This window comes from Ranitomeya imitator, chromosome 2 (genome assembly GCF_032444005.1).
Source record: "Ranitomeya imitator isolate aRanImi1 chromosome 2, aRanImi1.pri, whole genome shotgun sequence".
Lineage (NCBI taxonomy): Eukaryota > Metazoa > Chordata > Amphibia > Anura > Dendrobatidae > Ranitomeya > Ranitomeya imitator.
In genome coordinates, this window is record NC_091283.1 from 522,001,918 (window position 1) to 522,018,130 (window position 16,213).

At 45.0% G+C, this 16,213-nt stretch overlaps 1 protein-coding gene across 2 annotated transcripts in view; it reads right to left on the bottom strand.

Moving 5' to 3' along the window:
• Window positions 1-16,213, bottom strand: part of ZNF385C (zinc finger protein 385C) — a 285,730-nt gene that overhangs the window by 35,238 nt on the left and 234,279 nt on the right. For both annotated transcript variants that reach the window (XM_069751794.1, XM_069751795.1), the window contains exon 4: window positions 13,007-13,160. In XM_069751794.1, the coding sequence (XP_069607895.1) occupies window positions 13,007-13,160 (154 nt within the window). The remainder of the gene's footprint in view (window positions 1-13,006; window positions 13,161-16,213) is intronic.

Here is a 16,213-nt window from a genome sequence, read left to right on the forward strand (position 1 = left end):
GATTTTTTAGCCCGCAATTTTTTATTTTCCCAAGGGTAACAGGAGAAATTTGACCCCAAAAGTTGTTGTCCAGTTTCTCCTGAGTACGCTGATACCCAATATGTGGGGGTAAACCACTGTTTAGGCACATGTTGGGGCTCGGAAGTGAAGAAGTGACGTTATGAAATGCAGACTTTGATGGAATGCTCTTCGGGCGTCACGTTGCGTTTGCAGAGCCCCTGATGTTGCTAAACAGTAGAAACCCCCCACAAGTGACCCCATTTTGGAAACTAGACCCCGAAAGGAACTTATCTAGATATGTGGTGAGCACTTTCAACCCCCAAGTGCTTTACAGAAGTTTATAACACAGAGCCGTGAAAATAATAAATACGTTTTCTTTACTCAAAAATAATTTTTTAGCCCAGAATTTTTTATTTTCCTAAGGGTTACAGGAGAAATTGGACCCCAAAAGTTGTTGTCCAGTTTCTCCTGAGTACGCTGATACCCCATGTGTGGGGGTAAACCACTGTTTGGGCACACGTCGGGGCTCAGAAGGGAAGTAGTGACTTTTGAAATGCAGACTTTGATGGAATGGTCTGCGGGCGTCACGTTGCGTTTGCAGAGCCCCTGGTGTGCCTAAACAGTAGAAACCCCACACAAGTGACCCCATTTTGGAAACTAGACCCCCCAAGGAACTTATCTAGATATGTGGTGAGCACTTTGAACCCCCAAGTGCTTCACAGACGTTTACAACGCAGAGCCGTGAAAATAAAAAATCATTTTTCTTTCCTCAAAAATGATGTTTTAGCAAGCAATTTTTTATTTTCTCAAGGGTAACAGTAGAAATTGGACCCCAGTAATTGTTGCGCAGTTTGTCCTGAGTATGCTGGTACCCCATATGTGGGGGTGAACCACTGTTTGGGCACACGTCGGGGCTCGGAATTGAGGGAGCACCATTTGACTTTTTGAATACAAGATTGGCTGGAATCAATGGTGGCGCCATGTTGCGTTTGGAGACCCCTGATGTGCCTAAACAGTGGAAACCCCTCAATTCTAACTCCAACACACCCCTAACCCTTATCCCAACTGTAGCCGTAACCCTAATCACAACCCTAACCCCAACACACCCGTAACCCCAACACACCCCTAACCCTAACCACAACCCTAATTCCAACCCAACCCTAGCCCTAAGGCTATGTGCCCCCGTTGTGGATTCGTGTGAGATATTTCCGCACCATTTTTGAAAAATCCGCGGGTAAAAGGCACTGCGTTTTACCTGCGGATTTACCGCGGATTTACCGCGGATTTCCAGTGTTTTTTGTCCGGATTTCACCTGCGGATTCCTATTGAGGAACAGGTGTAAAACGCTGCGGAATCCGCACAAAGAATTGACATGCTGCGGGAAATACAACGCAGCGTTTCCGCGCGGTATTTTCCGCAACATGGGCACAGCGGATTTGGTTTTCCATATGTTTACATGGTACTGTAAACCTGATGGAACACTGCTGCGAATCCGCAGTGGCGAATCCGCAGCGGCCAATCCGCAGCCAAATCCGCACCGTGTGCACATGGCCTAATTCTAAAGGTATGTGCACACGCTGCGGAAAACGCTGCGGATCCGCAGCATTTTCCCATGAGTTTACAGTTCAATGCAAACCTACGGGAAACAAAAATCGCTGTACACATGCTGCAGAAAAACTGCACGGAAACGCAGCGGTTTACATTCCGCAGCATGTCGCTTCTTTCTGCGGATTCCGCAGCGGTTTTACAACTGCTCAAATAGAAAATCGCAGTTGTAAAACCGCATTGAAATGCGCAGAAAAAACATGGTAAATCCGCCATAAATCCGCAGCGGTTTAGCACTGCGGATTTATCAAATCCGCAGCGGAAAAATCCGCAGAGGACCAGAATACGTGTGCACATACCGAAACCCTAACCCTACCCCTACCCCTAACCCTAACCCTACCCCTAACCCTACCCCTAACCCTAACCCTACCCCTAACCCTACCCCTAACCCTACCCCTACCCCTACCCCTAGTTCTTACCCCAACCTTAGTGGAAAAAAAAAAAAAAAAAAAAATTTATTGTCCCTACCTATGGGGGTGACAAAGGGGATGGTGTCATTTACTTTTTTTTTTATTTTGATCACTGAGATAGATTATATCTCAGTGATCAAAATTCACTCTGGAATGAATCTGCCGGCCGGCAGATTCGGCGGGCGCACTGCACATGCGCCCGCCATTTTGGAAGATGACGGCGCCCAGGCAGAAGACGGACGGGACCCCGGCTGGATCGGTAAGTATGATGGGGTGGGGGGGGACCACGGGGGGGGCGTCGGAGCACGGGGGGGTGGATCGGAACACGGGGGGGGGGTGGATTGGAGCACGGACTGGGGGAACGCTGTGCGGGCAGGCGGATCGGAGCACGGGGGGGGGATCGCTGTGCGGGGGGGGTGATCGCTGTGCGGGGGGGGTGATCGGAGTGCGGGGGGGTTTGATTAGAGCACGGGGGGTGTGATTGGAGCACGGGGGGAGCGGGCAGGAGGACGGGGGAGCGGAGCACAGGACCGAGGAGAGCGGACCACAGATCGGGGGGCTGGGGGGGCGATCGGAGGAGTGGGGTGGGTGCACATTAGTGTGTCCAGCCATGGCCGATGATATTGCAGCATCGGCCATGGCTGGATTGTAATATTTCACCATTTTTTTAGGTGAAATATTACAAATCGCTCTGATTGGCAGTTTCACTTTCAACAGCCAATCAGAGCGATCGTAGCCACGAGGGGGTGAAGCCACCCCCCCTGGGCTAAACTACCACTCCCCCTGTCCCTGCAGATCGGGTGAAATGGGAGTTAACCCTTTCACCCGATCTGCAGGGACGCGATCATTCCATGACGCATATGCTGCGTCATGGGTCGGAATGGCACCGACTTTCATGACGCAGCGTATGCGTCAAAGGTCGGGAAGGGGTTAAGAGTCTCCTCTTTCCTCCACTCATTACTTGTAGTAATGGCACCTGTTTAAACTTGTTATCAGTATAAAAAGACACCTGTGCACACCCTCAAACATTCTGACTCCAAACTCCACTATGGTGAAGACCAAAGAGCTGTCAAAGGACACCAGAAACAAAATTGTAGCCCTGCACCAGGCTGGGAAGACTGAATCTGCAATAGCCAACCAGCTTGGAGTGAAGAAATCAACAGTGGGAGCAATAATTAGAAAATGGAAGACATACAAGACCACTGATAATCTCCCTCGATCTGGGGCTCCACGCAAAATCCCACCCCATGGGGTCAGAATGATCACAAGAACGGTGAGCAAAAATCCCAGAACCACGCGGGGGGACCTAGTGAATGAACTGCAGAGAGCTGGGACCAATGTAACAAGGCCTACCATAAGTAACACACTACGCCACCATGGACTCAGATCCTGCAGTGCCAGACGTGTCCCACTGCTTAAGCCAGTACATGTCCGGGCCCGTCTGAAGTTTGCTAGAGAGCATTTGGATGATCCAGAGGAGTTTTGGGAGAATGTCCTATGGTCTGATGAAACCAAACTGGAACTGTTTGGTAGAAACACAACTTGTCGTGTTTGGAGGAAAAAGAATACTGAGTTGCATCCATCAAACACCATACCTACTGTAAAGCATAGTGGTGGAAACATCATGCTTTGGGGCTGTTTCTCTGCAAAGGGGCCAGGACGACTGATCCGGTTACATGAAAGAATGAATGGGGCCATGTATCGTGAGATTTTGAGTGCAAACCTCCTTCCATCAGCAAGGGCATTGAAGATGAAACGTGGCTGGGTCTTTCAACATGACAATGATCCAAAGCACACCGCCAGGGCAACGAAGGAGTGGCTTCGTAAGAAGCATTTCAAGGTCCTGGAGTGGCCTAGCCAGTCTCCAGATCTCAACCCTATAGAAAACCTTTGGAGGGAGTTGAAAGTCCGTGTTGCCAAGCGAAAAGCCAAAAACATCACTGCTCAAGAGGAGATCTGCATGGAGGAATGGGCCAACATACCAACAACAGTGTGTGGCAACCTTGTGAAGACTTACAGAAAACGTTTGACCTCTGTCATTGCCAACAAAGGATATATTACAAAGTATTGAGATGAAATTTTGTTTCTGACCAAATACTTATTTTCCACCATAATATGCAAATAAAATGTTAAAAAAACAGACAATGTGATTTTCTGGATTTTTTTTCTCAGTTTGTCTCCCATAGTTGAGGTCTACCTATGATGTAAATTACAGACGCCTCTCATCTTTTTAAGTGGTGGAACCTGCACTATTGCTGACTGACTAAATACTTTTTTGCCCCACTGTATATACACTGCACAGCACCACTCCTCCTGTCCTGTGTATATATACACTGCACAGTACCACTCCTCCTGTCCTGTATATATACACTGCACAGTACCACTCCTCCTGTCCTGTATATATACACTGCACAGTACCACTCCTCTTGTCCTGTATATATACACTGCACAGTACCACTCCTCCTCTCCTGTATATATACACTGCACAGTACCACTCCTCCTGTCCTGTATATATACACTGCACAGTATCACTCCTCCTGTCCTGTATATATACACTGAACAGTACCACTCCTCCTGTCCTGTATATATACACTGCACAGCACCACTGCTCCTGTCCTGTATATATACACTGCACAGCACCACTCCTCCTGTCCTGTATATATACACTGCACAGTACCACTCCTCCTGTCCTGTATATATACACTGCACAGTACCACTCCTCCTGTCCTGTATATATACACTGCACAGTACCACTCCTCCTGTCCTGTATATATACACTGAACAGTACCACTCCTCCTGTCCTGTATATATACACTGCACAGCACCACTGCTCCTGTCCTGTATATATACACTGCACAGTACCACTCCTCCTGTCCTGTATATATACACTGCACAGTACCACTCCTCCTGTCCTGTATATATATATATACACTGCACAGTACCACTCCTCCTGTCCTGTATATATACACTGCACAGTACCACTCCTACTGTCCTGTATATATACACTGCACAGTACCACTCCTCCTGTCCTGTATATATACACTGCACAGTACCACTCCTCCTGTTCTGTATATATACACTGCACAGTACCACTCCTCCTGTCCTGTATATATACACTGCACAGCACCACTGCTCCTGTCCTGTATATATACACTGCACAGTACCACTCCTCCTGTCCTGTATATATACACTGCACAGAACCATTGCTCCTGTCCTGTATATATACACTGCACAGTACCACTCCTCCTGTCCTGTATATATACACTGCACAGTACCACTCCTCTTGTCCTGTATATACACTGCACAGTACCACTACTCCTGTCCTGTATATATACACTGCACAGTACCACTCCTCCTGTCCTGTATATATACACTGCACAGTACCACTCCTCCTGTCCTGTATATATATATATACACTGCACAGTACCACTGCTCCTGTCCTGTATATATACACTGCACAGTACCACTCCTCCTGTTCTGTATATATACACTGCACAGTACCACTCCTTCTGTCCTGTATATATACACTGCACAGTACCACTCCTCCTGTCCTGTATATATATATATACACTGCACAGTACCACTGCTCCTGTCCTGTATATATACACTGCACAGTACCACTCCTCCTGTCCTGTATATATACACTGCACAGTACCACTCCTCCTGTCCTGTATATATATATATATACACTGCACAGTACCACTGCTCCTGTCCTGTATATATACACTGCACAGTACCACTGCTCCTGTCCTGTATATATACACTGCACAGTACCACTCCTCCTGTTCTGTATATATACAGTGCACAGCACCACTCCTCCTGTCCTGTATATATACACTGCACAGTACCACTCCTCCTGTCCTGTATATATACACTGCACAGCACCTCTCCTATCCTGTATATACACACTGCACAGTACCACTCCTCCTGTCCTGTATATATACACTGCACAGCACCACTGCTCCTGTCCTGTATATATACACTGCACAGCACCACTCCTCCTGTCCTGTATATATACACTGCACAGCACCACTCCTCCTGTCCTGTATATATACACTGCACAGTACCACTCCTCCTGTCCTGTATATATACACTGCACAGCACCACTCCTCCTGTCCTGTATATATACTGTACACTGCACGGTACCATTTCTCCTGTTCTGTTGTCAGAGAGGCGACATTGGTCTTTGGGAAGGTCAATACTGGTTTATTGTTTTTAGTTTTTTTATGGGAAAATTTAAAAAAATATTGGAAAATCCGTTTAAATGGATTATCCCAAGTAATCTCCTATGCCGAGAACTTGGAATCGCCAGGGTCCAACCGCTGAGACCCCCCATGATCCCGAGAGCTGGAGCTCTAAAGAGCACCATGTAAATGGACCTGTGGTCGATCATGCGCACTTCGGCGCCATTCACATGTGGCTCTTCAAATAATGCCTTTAAGAGGAGTGTTGAAGGGCAGGACAAAGTATAGCAAATGCTTGCAGTCACAAGACCACCTGTTCCCGGCGCAGGCACTGGAGAATCCTCACAGCGCACAGTGCGTGCGATATGAGGATTCACACATAGTGACTGTAGACATGTATCTAAAGATCCGACAACCCCTTTAAGGATGGGCCGCTACTCATGGGCCACTGCTGTGTGCTTGCTCCCCAGGCTTAAATTTGCCAGTCAGCCCCTGCAGATGGCACACAATGGTACCAATGAAAACTGCATCTTGCCTTGAAAAAAAACTACACATTGACATAAAGCTGTTAAACGTATTACTTTCAGAACATGGCGACACATAAATGATTTTATTTTTCAAACAGTGTAATTAAAGTAAGAAAGGAATGAAACACAAATAAAACAATATAAATTTGGTATCACAATAACTGTACTTACCCACCTAATGGAGATAATATGTTGCATGTGCCACAATGTGTACAGTGTCAAATTTAATCTATAAAAAAAATGGTGCGGCTGATTTTTTCTATGCCTTCCCATACAGAATTAATAAAAGTTGAGTAATAAGTTATATTTAACCAAAATAACATCACTAGTAAATACAGCTTATTCCACACAAAAAAACCCTGATATACTGTAGTTACATCAAAGAAAAATTACCGTAAGTGTGTTCTTTGAATATATCACAGCAAAAAAAAAGTTTCATCCTGAAGATTCAGTGACGGTCAGTCCTGAAGGGGTGAATGTGCCTTGTGCTGTATGGTGATTACAGTCCGGCATTGCTATTCTAAATAGTCACACAGGCCGGTCTTCAGACCCTTGCCGCTTATGTGACTTCCCCTTTCCTCCTCTAGGTCTCAGATACGTTGTTGCTTTGTATTCCCCATCCGTTTAGTGCGTACTCTGCTCGCCTCTATTGCTGTATCTGTTTACATGTTATTTCTGTATGTTTCTGCTTATATTATTATTATTATTTATATAGCACCATTGATTCCATAGTGCTGTACATGAGACGGGGTTACATACAAATTACAGATATCACTTACAGTAAGCAAACTAACAATAACAGACTGATACAGAGGGGCGAGGACCCTGCCCTTGCGGGCTTACATTCTACAGGATGGTGGGGAAGGAGACAGTAGGTTGGGGGTTGTAGGAGCTCCGGTGGTGGTGAGGTGGCAGCGTGGTCATTGCAGGTTGTCACTTAAAAATCTACACTTTATGAAGCTGAACCAGGGACCATATTGTTGTATCTTAGTATGGATACATTAAAGGGAATCTGTCACCCCCAAAATCGAAGGTGAGCTAAGCTCGCCGGCATCAGGGGCTTATCTACAGCATTCTGTAATGCTGTAGCTAAGCCCCCAATGTACCCTGAAAGATGAGAAAAAGAGGTTAGATTATACTCACCCAGGGGCGGTCCCGCTGCGGTCCGGTCCGATGGGTGTCGCGGTCCGGTGCCTTCCATCTTTATACGATGACGTCCTCTTCTTGTATTCATGCTGCGGCACCGGCGCAGGCGTACTTTGTCTGCCCTGTTGAGGGCAGAGCAAAGTAGTGCAGTGCGCAGGCACCGAGAAAGGTCAGAGAGGCCCAGCACCTGCGTACTGCAGTACTTTGCTCTGCCCTCAACAGGGCAGACAAAGTACGCCTGCGCCGGAGCCGCAGCGTGAAGACAAGAAGAGGACGTCATCGTAAGAAGATGGGAGGCCCCGGACCGCGACGCCCATCGGATCGGACCGCCCCTGGGTGAGTATAATCTAACGTCTTTTTCTCATCTTTCAGGTTACATCGGTTACATCCAGAATGCTGTAGATAAGCCCCTGATGCCGGTGGGCTTAGCTTACCGTCAATTTTGGGGGTGACAGGTTCCCTTTAACTCCATGTATTACTAGTATTAGCAGCCATTTTGTTTTCTTTTTTTTTCATTCTTGTTTTCAGTGAGCCATCTTTTTTTATTTTTCCATCGACATGGGCAGTATGAGTTATCGTTTTTTGTTGGATCAGTTGTAGGTTTGGATGCCACAATTTAAAGGAATCTGGTGGTAGAGTTTACTCCTAGAAGGGGTTAGGATTGCCTTAAAGTGACCAGCTTAACAGCAATTACTGTACTAACAAAGTAAATATATGCCCAGAAAATGAACTTTAACCCCCAAAACACATTTCAACATCATTGCAGTCCTGCCTTAAAAGGAGCAGCTAACATCGTTTTAGTGATTGATCCATTAACACAGGTGTGGGTGTTGATGAGGACAGGGCTGGCGATCAATCAGTCATGATTAAGTAAGAATGACATCACTGGACACTTTAAAAGGAGGCTGGTGCTTGGTATCATTGTTTCTCTTCAGTTAACCATGGTTTTCTCTAAAGAAACACGTGCAGCCATCATTGCACTGCACAAAAATGGCCTAACAGGGAAGAGTATCGCAGCTACAAAGATTGCACCTCAGTCAACAATCCACCAGGATGGTGACCGGACTGCAATGTACATCCTGCAAGGAAAGGTTAAAGGATCTGGGAATGTTTAGCTTGCAAAAAAGAAGGCTAAGAGGAGACTTAATAGCTGTCTACAAATATCTGAAGGGATGTCAGTGTAGAGGGATCATCCTTTTTCTCATTTGCACATGGAAACACGAGAAGAAATGGAATGAAACTGAAAAGGAGAAGACACCGATTAGATATTAGAAAAAAAACTGACAGTGAGGGTGATCAATGTGTGGAACAGGCTGCCACGAGAAGTGGTGAGCTCTCCGTCAATGGAAGTCTTCAAACAGAGGCTGGACAGATATCTTTCTGAGATGTTTTAGTGAATCCTGCATTGAGCAGGGGGTTGGGCACAACGACCCATGACATTCTTTCCATTTATAACATTCTATGATCTATGTGGAAAGTGTTCTGGTCAGATGAGACTAAATGAGAACTTTTTGGGCTGAATGGGCTGACCACTTCACCACCTGGCTACTCCATTTCCTCGCCGCTGACATCCCCACTATCATCATGGGAGACTTCAACATCCCCATTGACACTTCCCTCTCAGCTGCCACTAAACTTCTATCCCTCACTTCCTCCTTTGGCCTCACTCAATGGTCTTCTACAGCCACCCACAAAGATGGTCACACACTGGACCTCATCTTCACCCGCCTCTGCTCCCTATATAACCTCTCAAACTCACCTCTTCCTCTTTCTGACCACAACCTACTCACATTCTCTTACCTTTCCTCTCCTTGTCTACAACCCCCACCCCACAAACTCTCACACCCTCGCAGAAATCTTAAACACCTTGATCTTCACTCACTCTCTGAATCCCTCCTCCCTCTCACAGACATAAGCTCCCTACACAATGTGGATGATGCTGCCGCTCTATATAACACCACAATAGCTGCAGCTTTGGAATCTCTTGCCCCTCTCACACATACCAAAGCTCGCAAAATCAACAGACAACCCTGACACACCAGCATGACCAAAGAACTGAGGCGAGCTTCCAGAGCTGCTGAGTGCAGATGGAAAAGATCCCACTCCAATGAGCACTTCATCGCATTCAAACAGTCCCTCACTACTTTCAAGACCACACTCACCACAGCTAAACAAACCTACTTCTCATCTCTCATATCCTCCCTGTCTCACAACCCCAAACAGTTATTCAACACCTTCAACTCTCTCCTCCGTCCCCCAGCACCTCCTCCCTCCCCACTCATCTCAGCTGAAGACTTTGCCTCATTTTTCAAGCAGAAAATTGAGAACATCAGAGACAGTTTTAGTAAACAACCCCCAGAACCCTTCCTCCCAACTACCCAACCCTCGACCTCCAAAACCAATTTCTCCACCATTACAGAAGACGGACTCTCCACTCTACTCTCAAGATCGCATCTCTCCACCTGTGCACTTGACCCACTCCCATCCCACTTCATCCCAAACCTCACCACAGTCTTCATCCCAACCCTAACCCATCTCTTCAACCTATCACTAACAACTGGCATTTTCCCCTCAAGCTTTAAACATGCCTCAATCACACCTATCCTCAAAAAGCCCTCTCTTGACCCATCCTCTGTATCTAGCTATCGCCCTATATCACTTCTCCCCTTTGCCTCAAAACTACTGGAACAACATGTCCATCTTGAACTGTCCTCCCATCTATCTTCCTGCTGCTTCGACCACTTTCAATCAGGCTTCCGGTCACACCACTCCACTGAAACTGCCCTAACTAAGGTCACCAATGACCTACTAACCGCCAAGAGCAAGCGACACTACTCTATCCTCCTCCTCCTGGACCTGTCCTCTGCCTTTGACACAGTGGACGATTCCCTGCTGCTGCAGACCCTCTCATCCCTTGGAATCACAGACTTGGCCCTATCCTGGATCTCGTCATACCTAACTGACCGTACATTCAGCGTCTCCCACTCACACACCACCTCCTCACCTCGCCCCCTATCTGTCGGAGTCCCGCAAGGTTCAGTTCTAGGACCCCTGCTCTTCTCCATTTACACCTTTGGCCTGGGACAGCTCATAGAATCTCATGGCTTTCAATATCATCTCTATGCTGACGACACACAGATCTACATCTCTGGACCAGATATTACCACCCTACTAACCAGAATCCCTCAATGTCTGTCTGCTATTTCATCCTTCTTCTCCACTAGATTTCTAAAACTTAACATGGACAAAACAGAATTCATCATCTTTCCCCCATCTCACACGACCTCCTTAACGAACCTATCCATTACAGTAAACGGCTGCCCACTCTCCCCAGTCCCACAAGCCCGCTGTCTTGGGGTAATCCTTGACACTGATCTCTCCTTCAAACCACATATCCAAACCCTTTCCACTTCCTGCCGCCTCCAACTCAAAAATATTTCACGGATCCGCACATTCCTAAACCAAGAATCCGCCAAGACCCTAGTCCATGCCCTCATCATCTCCCGCCTTGACTACTGTAACCTCCTGCTCTGTGGCCTCCCCTCTATCACTCTTGCACCCCTCCAATCTATTCTAAACTCTGCTGCCCGACTAATTCACCTGTCCCCCCGCTATTCCCTGGCCTCTCCCCTCTGTCAATCCCTGCACTGGCTCCCCATCACCCAGAGACTCCAGTACAAAAGCCTAACATACAAAGCCATCCACAACCTGACTCCTCCATACATCTGCGACCTCGTCTCCCGGTACTCTTCTGCACGCAACCTCCGATCCTCACAAGATCTCCTTCTCTACTCCCCTATTATCTCCTCTTCCCACAATCGCATACAAGATTTCTCTCGTGCATCCCCCCTACTCTGGAATTCTCTACCACAACATATCAGACTCTCGCCTACCATCGAAACCTTCAAAAAGAACCTGAAGACCCACCTCTTCCGACAAGCCTACAACCTGCAGTAACCACCGATCGACCAAACCGCTGCATGGCCAGCTCTACCCTACCTACTGTATCCTCACCCATCCCTTGTAGATTGTGAGCCCTCGCGGGCAGGGTCCTCTCTCCTCATGTACCAGTTGTGACTTGTATTGTTCAAGATTATTGTACTTGTTTTATTATGTATTGTATACCCCTCCTCACATGTAAAGCGCCATGGAATAAATGGCGCTATAATAATAAATAATAATAATAATAATAATAATAATAATAATGCAAAACACCATGTGTGGCGGAAAACAAACACTGCACATCACCCAAAAAAACACCAACACCACTGTCAAATATGGTGGTGACAGCATGATGTTGTGGGGATGCGTTTCTTCAGCAGGGACATGGAAGGTGGTCAAAGTTGATGGGAGAATGGATGTAGCTAAATATGGGGAAATCCAGGTGGAAAGCCTATTATTGGCTGTAAAAACTTGAAACTGGGACGAAGGTTAATCTTCCAGCAGGACAATAACCCTAACTTTCCTTCCAGAGTTACAATGGATGGTTTAGATCAAAGCATATTCATGTGTGTGAATGGCCCAGTAAAAGCCCAGACCTAAATCCCATTGATAATCTGTGACAAGACTTGAAAATTACTGTTCACAGACACCTCCATCCAATGTCACTGAGCTAGAGCTAGATTGCAAAGAAAAATATACAAAAAAAAAAATCAGACTACAGATGTGCAATGGTGATAGAGATATACCCCAAAACACTTGCTGCACTATCTGCAACGATATGTGGTCCTACAAAGTATTGATTCAGTGGGCTGAATACAAATGCATGTCATCATTTTCAGATTTCTATTTTTAAAATATTTAGAAAACCATGTATCATTTCCTTTACACTTCACAAATACTTGCAACTTTTGTGTTGGAATATCACATAAAATCAAATAAAATACATTTAAGTTTGTTGGTGTAACGTGAAAAAAATGTGGACAGGTTCACGGAGTATGAATATTTTTTCAAGGCACTGTAAATGACAGCAATCAGAAAGCACATTCAAAGTGGGGAAAACGAGAATCAGAGGGGGTAACTCATTTATTCATCTACAGTCTGCACTGATGGCAATCATATTTTAGAATTATTCATCATCAAAAAACAAAAATGCTAAAGAAGGGATGTGGATGAGCAAAAAAGAAAATCTTACTTTCATTGAGATGATCTGTGTTTCTTTTGCTGTCCACGGGAGGCAGTGCCGTCCTTTCTCGACTACCGTGCTGCTTCTGCTTGTGCCTTGCATTCTCTAAGGCTCTGAGCTTCCTTGCATGTTTGTGACCCTTGTAATGAGCTTCAGCTTGGTTCTGCGAGGCAGAAGATCAGAGAGACATGGTGATTACTGACTGCCGCTTGAATTATCCTCTTCAGAACTTCTGCTTAGTAGGAACATTTCACAGTGTTCTCTTTGATATAGTAAAGTATTTTTAGAAATAATAAACCTAGCTTCAGAGGAATCGCCATTTCAATATTAGGTAACCAGTGTGTGAACCTCTAATAAATTCATTAAATTATAACATGTGAACAGATGATATTGATGACATCTTCCATTTATGGAAAGAAAGGTCTGAGGAATCTTTTTACCCATGTTCAAGTTATTAATTTATGTGTTCATATGATTACATAGATTTATTATTCAGGAGAAAAGTGGTTTCTCATTATCTTTGGTAGTAGGTTCTAGACTCAGGGACCATCAAAGCCTACTAGAGAACCAGATAATCCTCTGGTGGGCCCAAGGATGAAATAGTAGTAAAGCCAGTTGCACAAATTAGATGGAGGTTGGTCAAACGATAGTTTGGCCGATCACTCAGTCGGCAGCCTTCTCAGTCATCTCTCCCATATACAGATGTGCTAGTATGGCTGAGAGTTCCAGACCTGTGGTCATGATGATTGACCCATCTGCAAACATGTTTGGCGGCAGCTCATCTCCAGGAGACAATAAGATTGGCAGTAAAAAATCATATGCCGGATCAATATTTTCCCCAACAATCAATTGTCTAGAGCTCCTATACATAAGACTGTTGGCCGAACCTGTCAATATTGGCTGGTTCGGCCGACATAAGTCTAATGAGTGCGCATGTTAGATGGGTAAGGCGTAAGACCGATGTGTAGCAGAGTATCTCTCCTACAAATGTAAAACACGATTTACACGGAGAGATTAATCCGATCACACTCGATTTCCTAGGAACGCTAGTCTCACGATAATCTTCTAGTGTAGACATACTGCCCAATGAACAATAAAAATACTCATTCGTAGGGTATAGCACCATCACCCCTATTGCATGTTAATCCAATGAGGTAGAGAGTTTTTTCCAAAATATCAATATTTTATTTATACAAAAAAATTGGTTTATACAAGATCAGAGTACCACAAACCAAACAGGTTAAGGGAATTATAACCAGGTCTGTTAACAAGTAACATTTATACCATAACACCAGGAGGCCTCCTGAAGAAGAGAAACAGCAAAACGCGCGTCGGGGCGACAGGTGGGGATACCAGGCTCCGAACTTTAAGTAAGTTACCTCTGACATGGGTCTCCCAAATTTAGGGTTAAATATATATATATTATTTTTTTGCTTCTGGTAGCACTGTTCTGTATGGCACTTGCCGATCTTGAGTAGATCTAATACCAGCCCTAATGACTATCCAGGATAAATTAGTGCCCTATATATTGGCCCTAGTCAGTCTTTACTTGCTCTCTGCTTAGAGGACCAGATACCGTTGTATAGTTTAGTATCTTATATACAGCAACTTTTTTAATGATTTGATATAATACAATTAGGATGTATTTGGTATCCGTTATGGCAGCTTGCACATTTATGTGGTGTTATGGTATAAATGTTACTTGTTAACAGACCTGGTTATAATTCCCTTAACCTGTTTGGTTTGCGGTACTCTGATCTTGTATAAACCAATTTTTTTGTATAAATAAAATATTGATATTTTGGAAAAAACTCTCTACCTCATTGGATTAACATGCAATAGGGGTGATGGTGTTATAGTGAATCTAGAGTTGTATTACTAAGTATTGGATCCTGTGGTGTTTAATTCATAGGGTAAAACGTTTTTTAAGCTTGCTTAACAATTATCATTCATGGCAGCGCATTGTCCTGTGTAAACAGCGCTTGCGATTTCTATAAAAATGGCTGCCGATGCACACTGAAAGATCTATTAAAGATCGTTCAGTCCATGTTGCTAAGTATGGTCTGCCTGTGTAAACAGGATATCAAGAAACTGTCAACTGATTCATGTAAACAGAGCCTTACATAGATGTCTCTCTAGTGCCCCCTATGGGAGGCATGTTACATGGCTCATTCATTGGTCAAGCACTTACTCACAGGATTGGTACCTCCAATGGGTGGCACTAGATAGACAACTTTTTTTCTGGTGAAGAGTTTAATTGCATATGTTTTTGTTCCCAGGGAACATTGCCTAGTCTTAAAGAAGAACCCAATTGCAATTTTTTTTAGCTAAAATACTAGACATAGCCCATGGATTGAAGTGGTGCTCCCATAAGCCTTTAGCAAGAATGGAGTTGAAGGTCAGGGATTCTATAATCTGATCACTACCTCTAGCAAGAAGCGCAATGAAAAGCACAAAAAGCTATACTAAAAGTCTCGTCATATTGGACGCATTCCCTAAATAGAGAGCACAACAAAAAAAATGACATCTTGAAGAAAGCTAGTGAAGCTTGTAAGGAAGCTATGAAAAGTCTATTTTTCCCCGATAATGACACAAATGGTTTGGCCAACGCCATTGTGGAGTGGTATAATCCATCCACAGAAAACAATAAACCTAAACGTGGTGTTTCTCAGTACAGGCAGCCGGTTCGCGAAAAAAAAACAGTCACGGTTATGTCCATACAGCTAACCAAGGAGATGAGTATGTCATTCTCGTTGGCGCTGGCTTTATCGTAGCTACTGGTGATGAATATATATTACAATGTGACAGATATTCTTATCTGAACAGTAAGGATCCGACAGTTAGACAACCCAAAAACCAAGCAGGTGCTTCAACAAAATCCTGTTTCCTAAACCAAGATAGAGGAACCCTATGAAAATCACACACAGATGCTGAACATGATCTACTACAGCAAGAACTAACTACAGGGAGGTGGGGGAATTAGAGAGAGCTGAGCATCAGGAAAATTTGTACATCCAGTCAACTGCATGGGGGGCTCCATGCCGGCTGCCGATCTATTTGCATTCAGAGGACATTATTGTAGGGATAATGAGGTGCATACTGATGGCAAGCCTGCGAGATGCTGATAAGACTCAGCCACAATGAGAGATGGGGAGGGGGAAATTCTCAGCCTGGGCAGAGACTGACAATGCAGTAGAGAAAAGCCAGTCTGGCAGT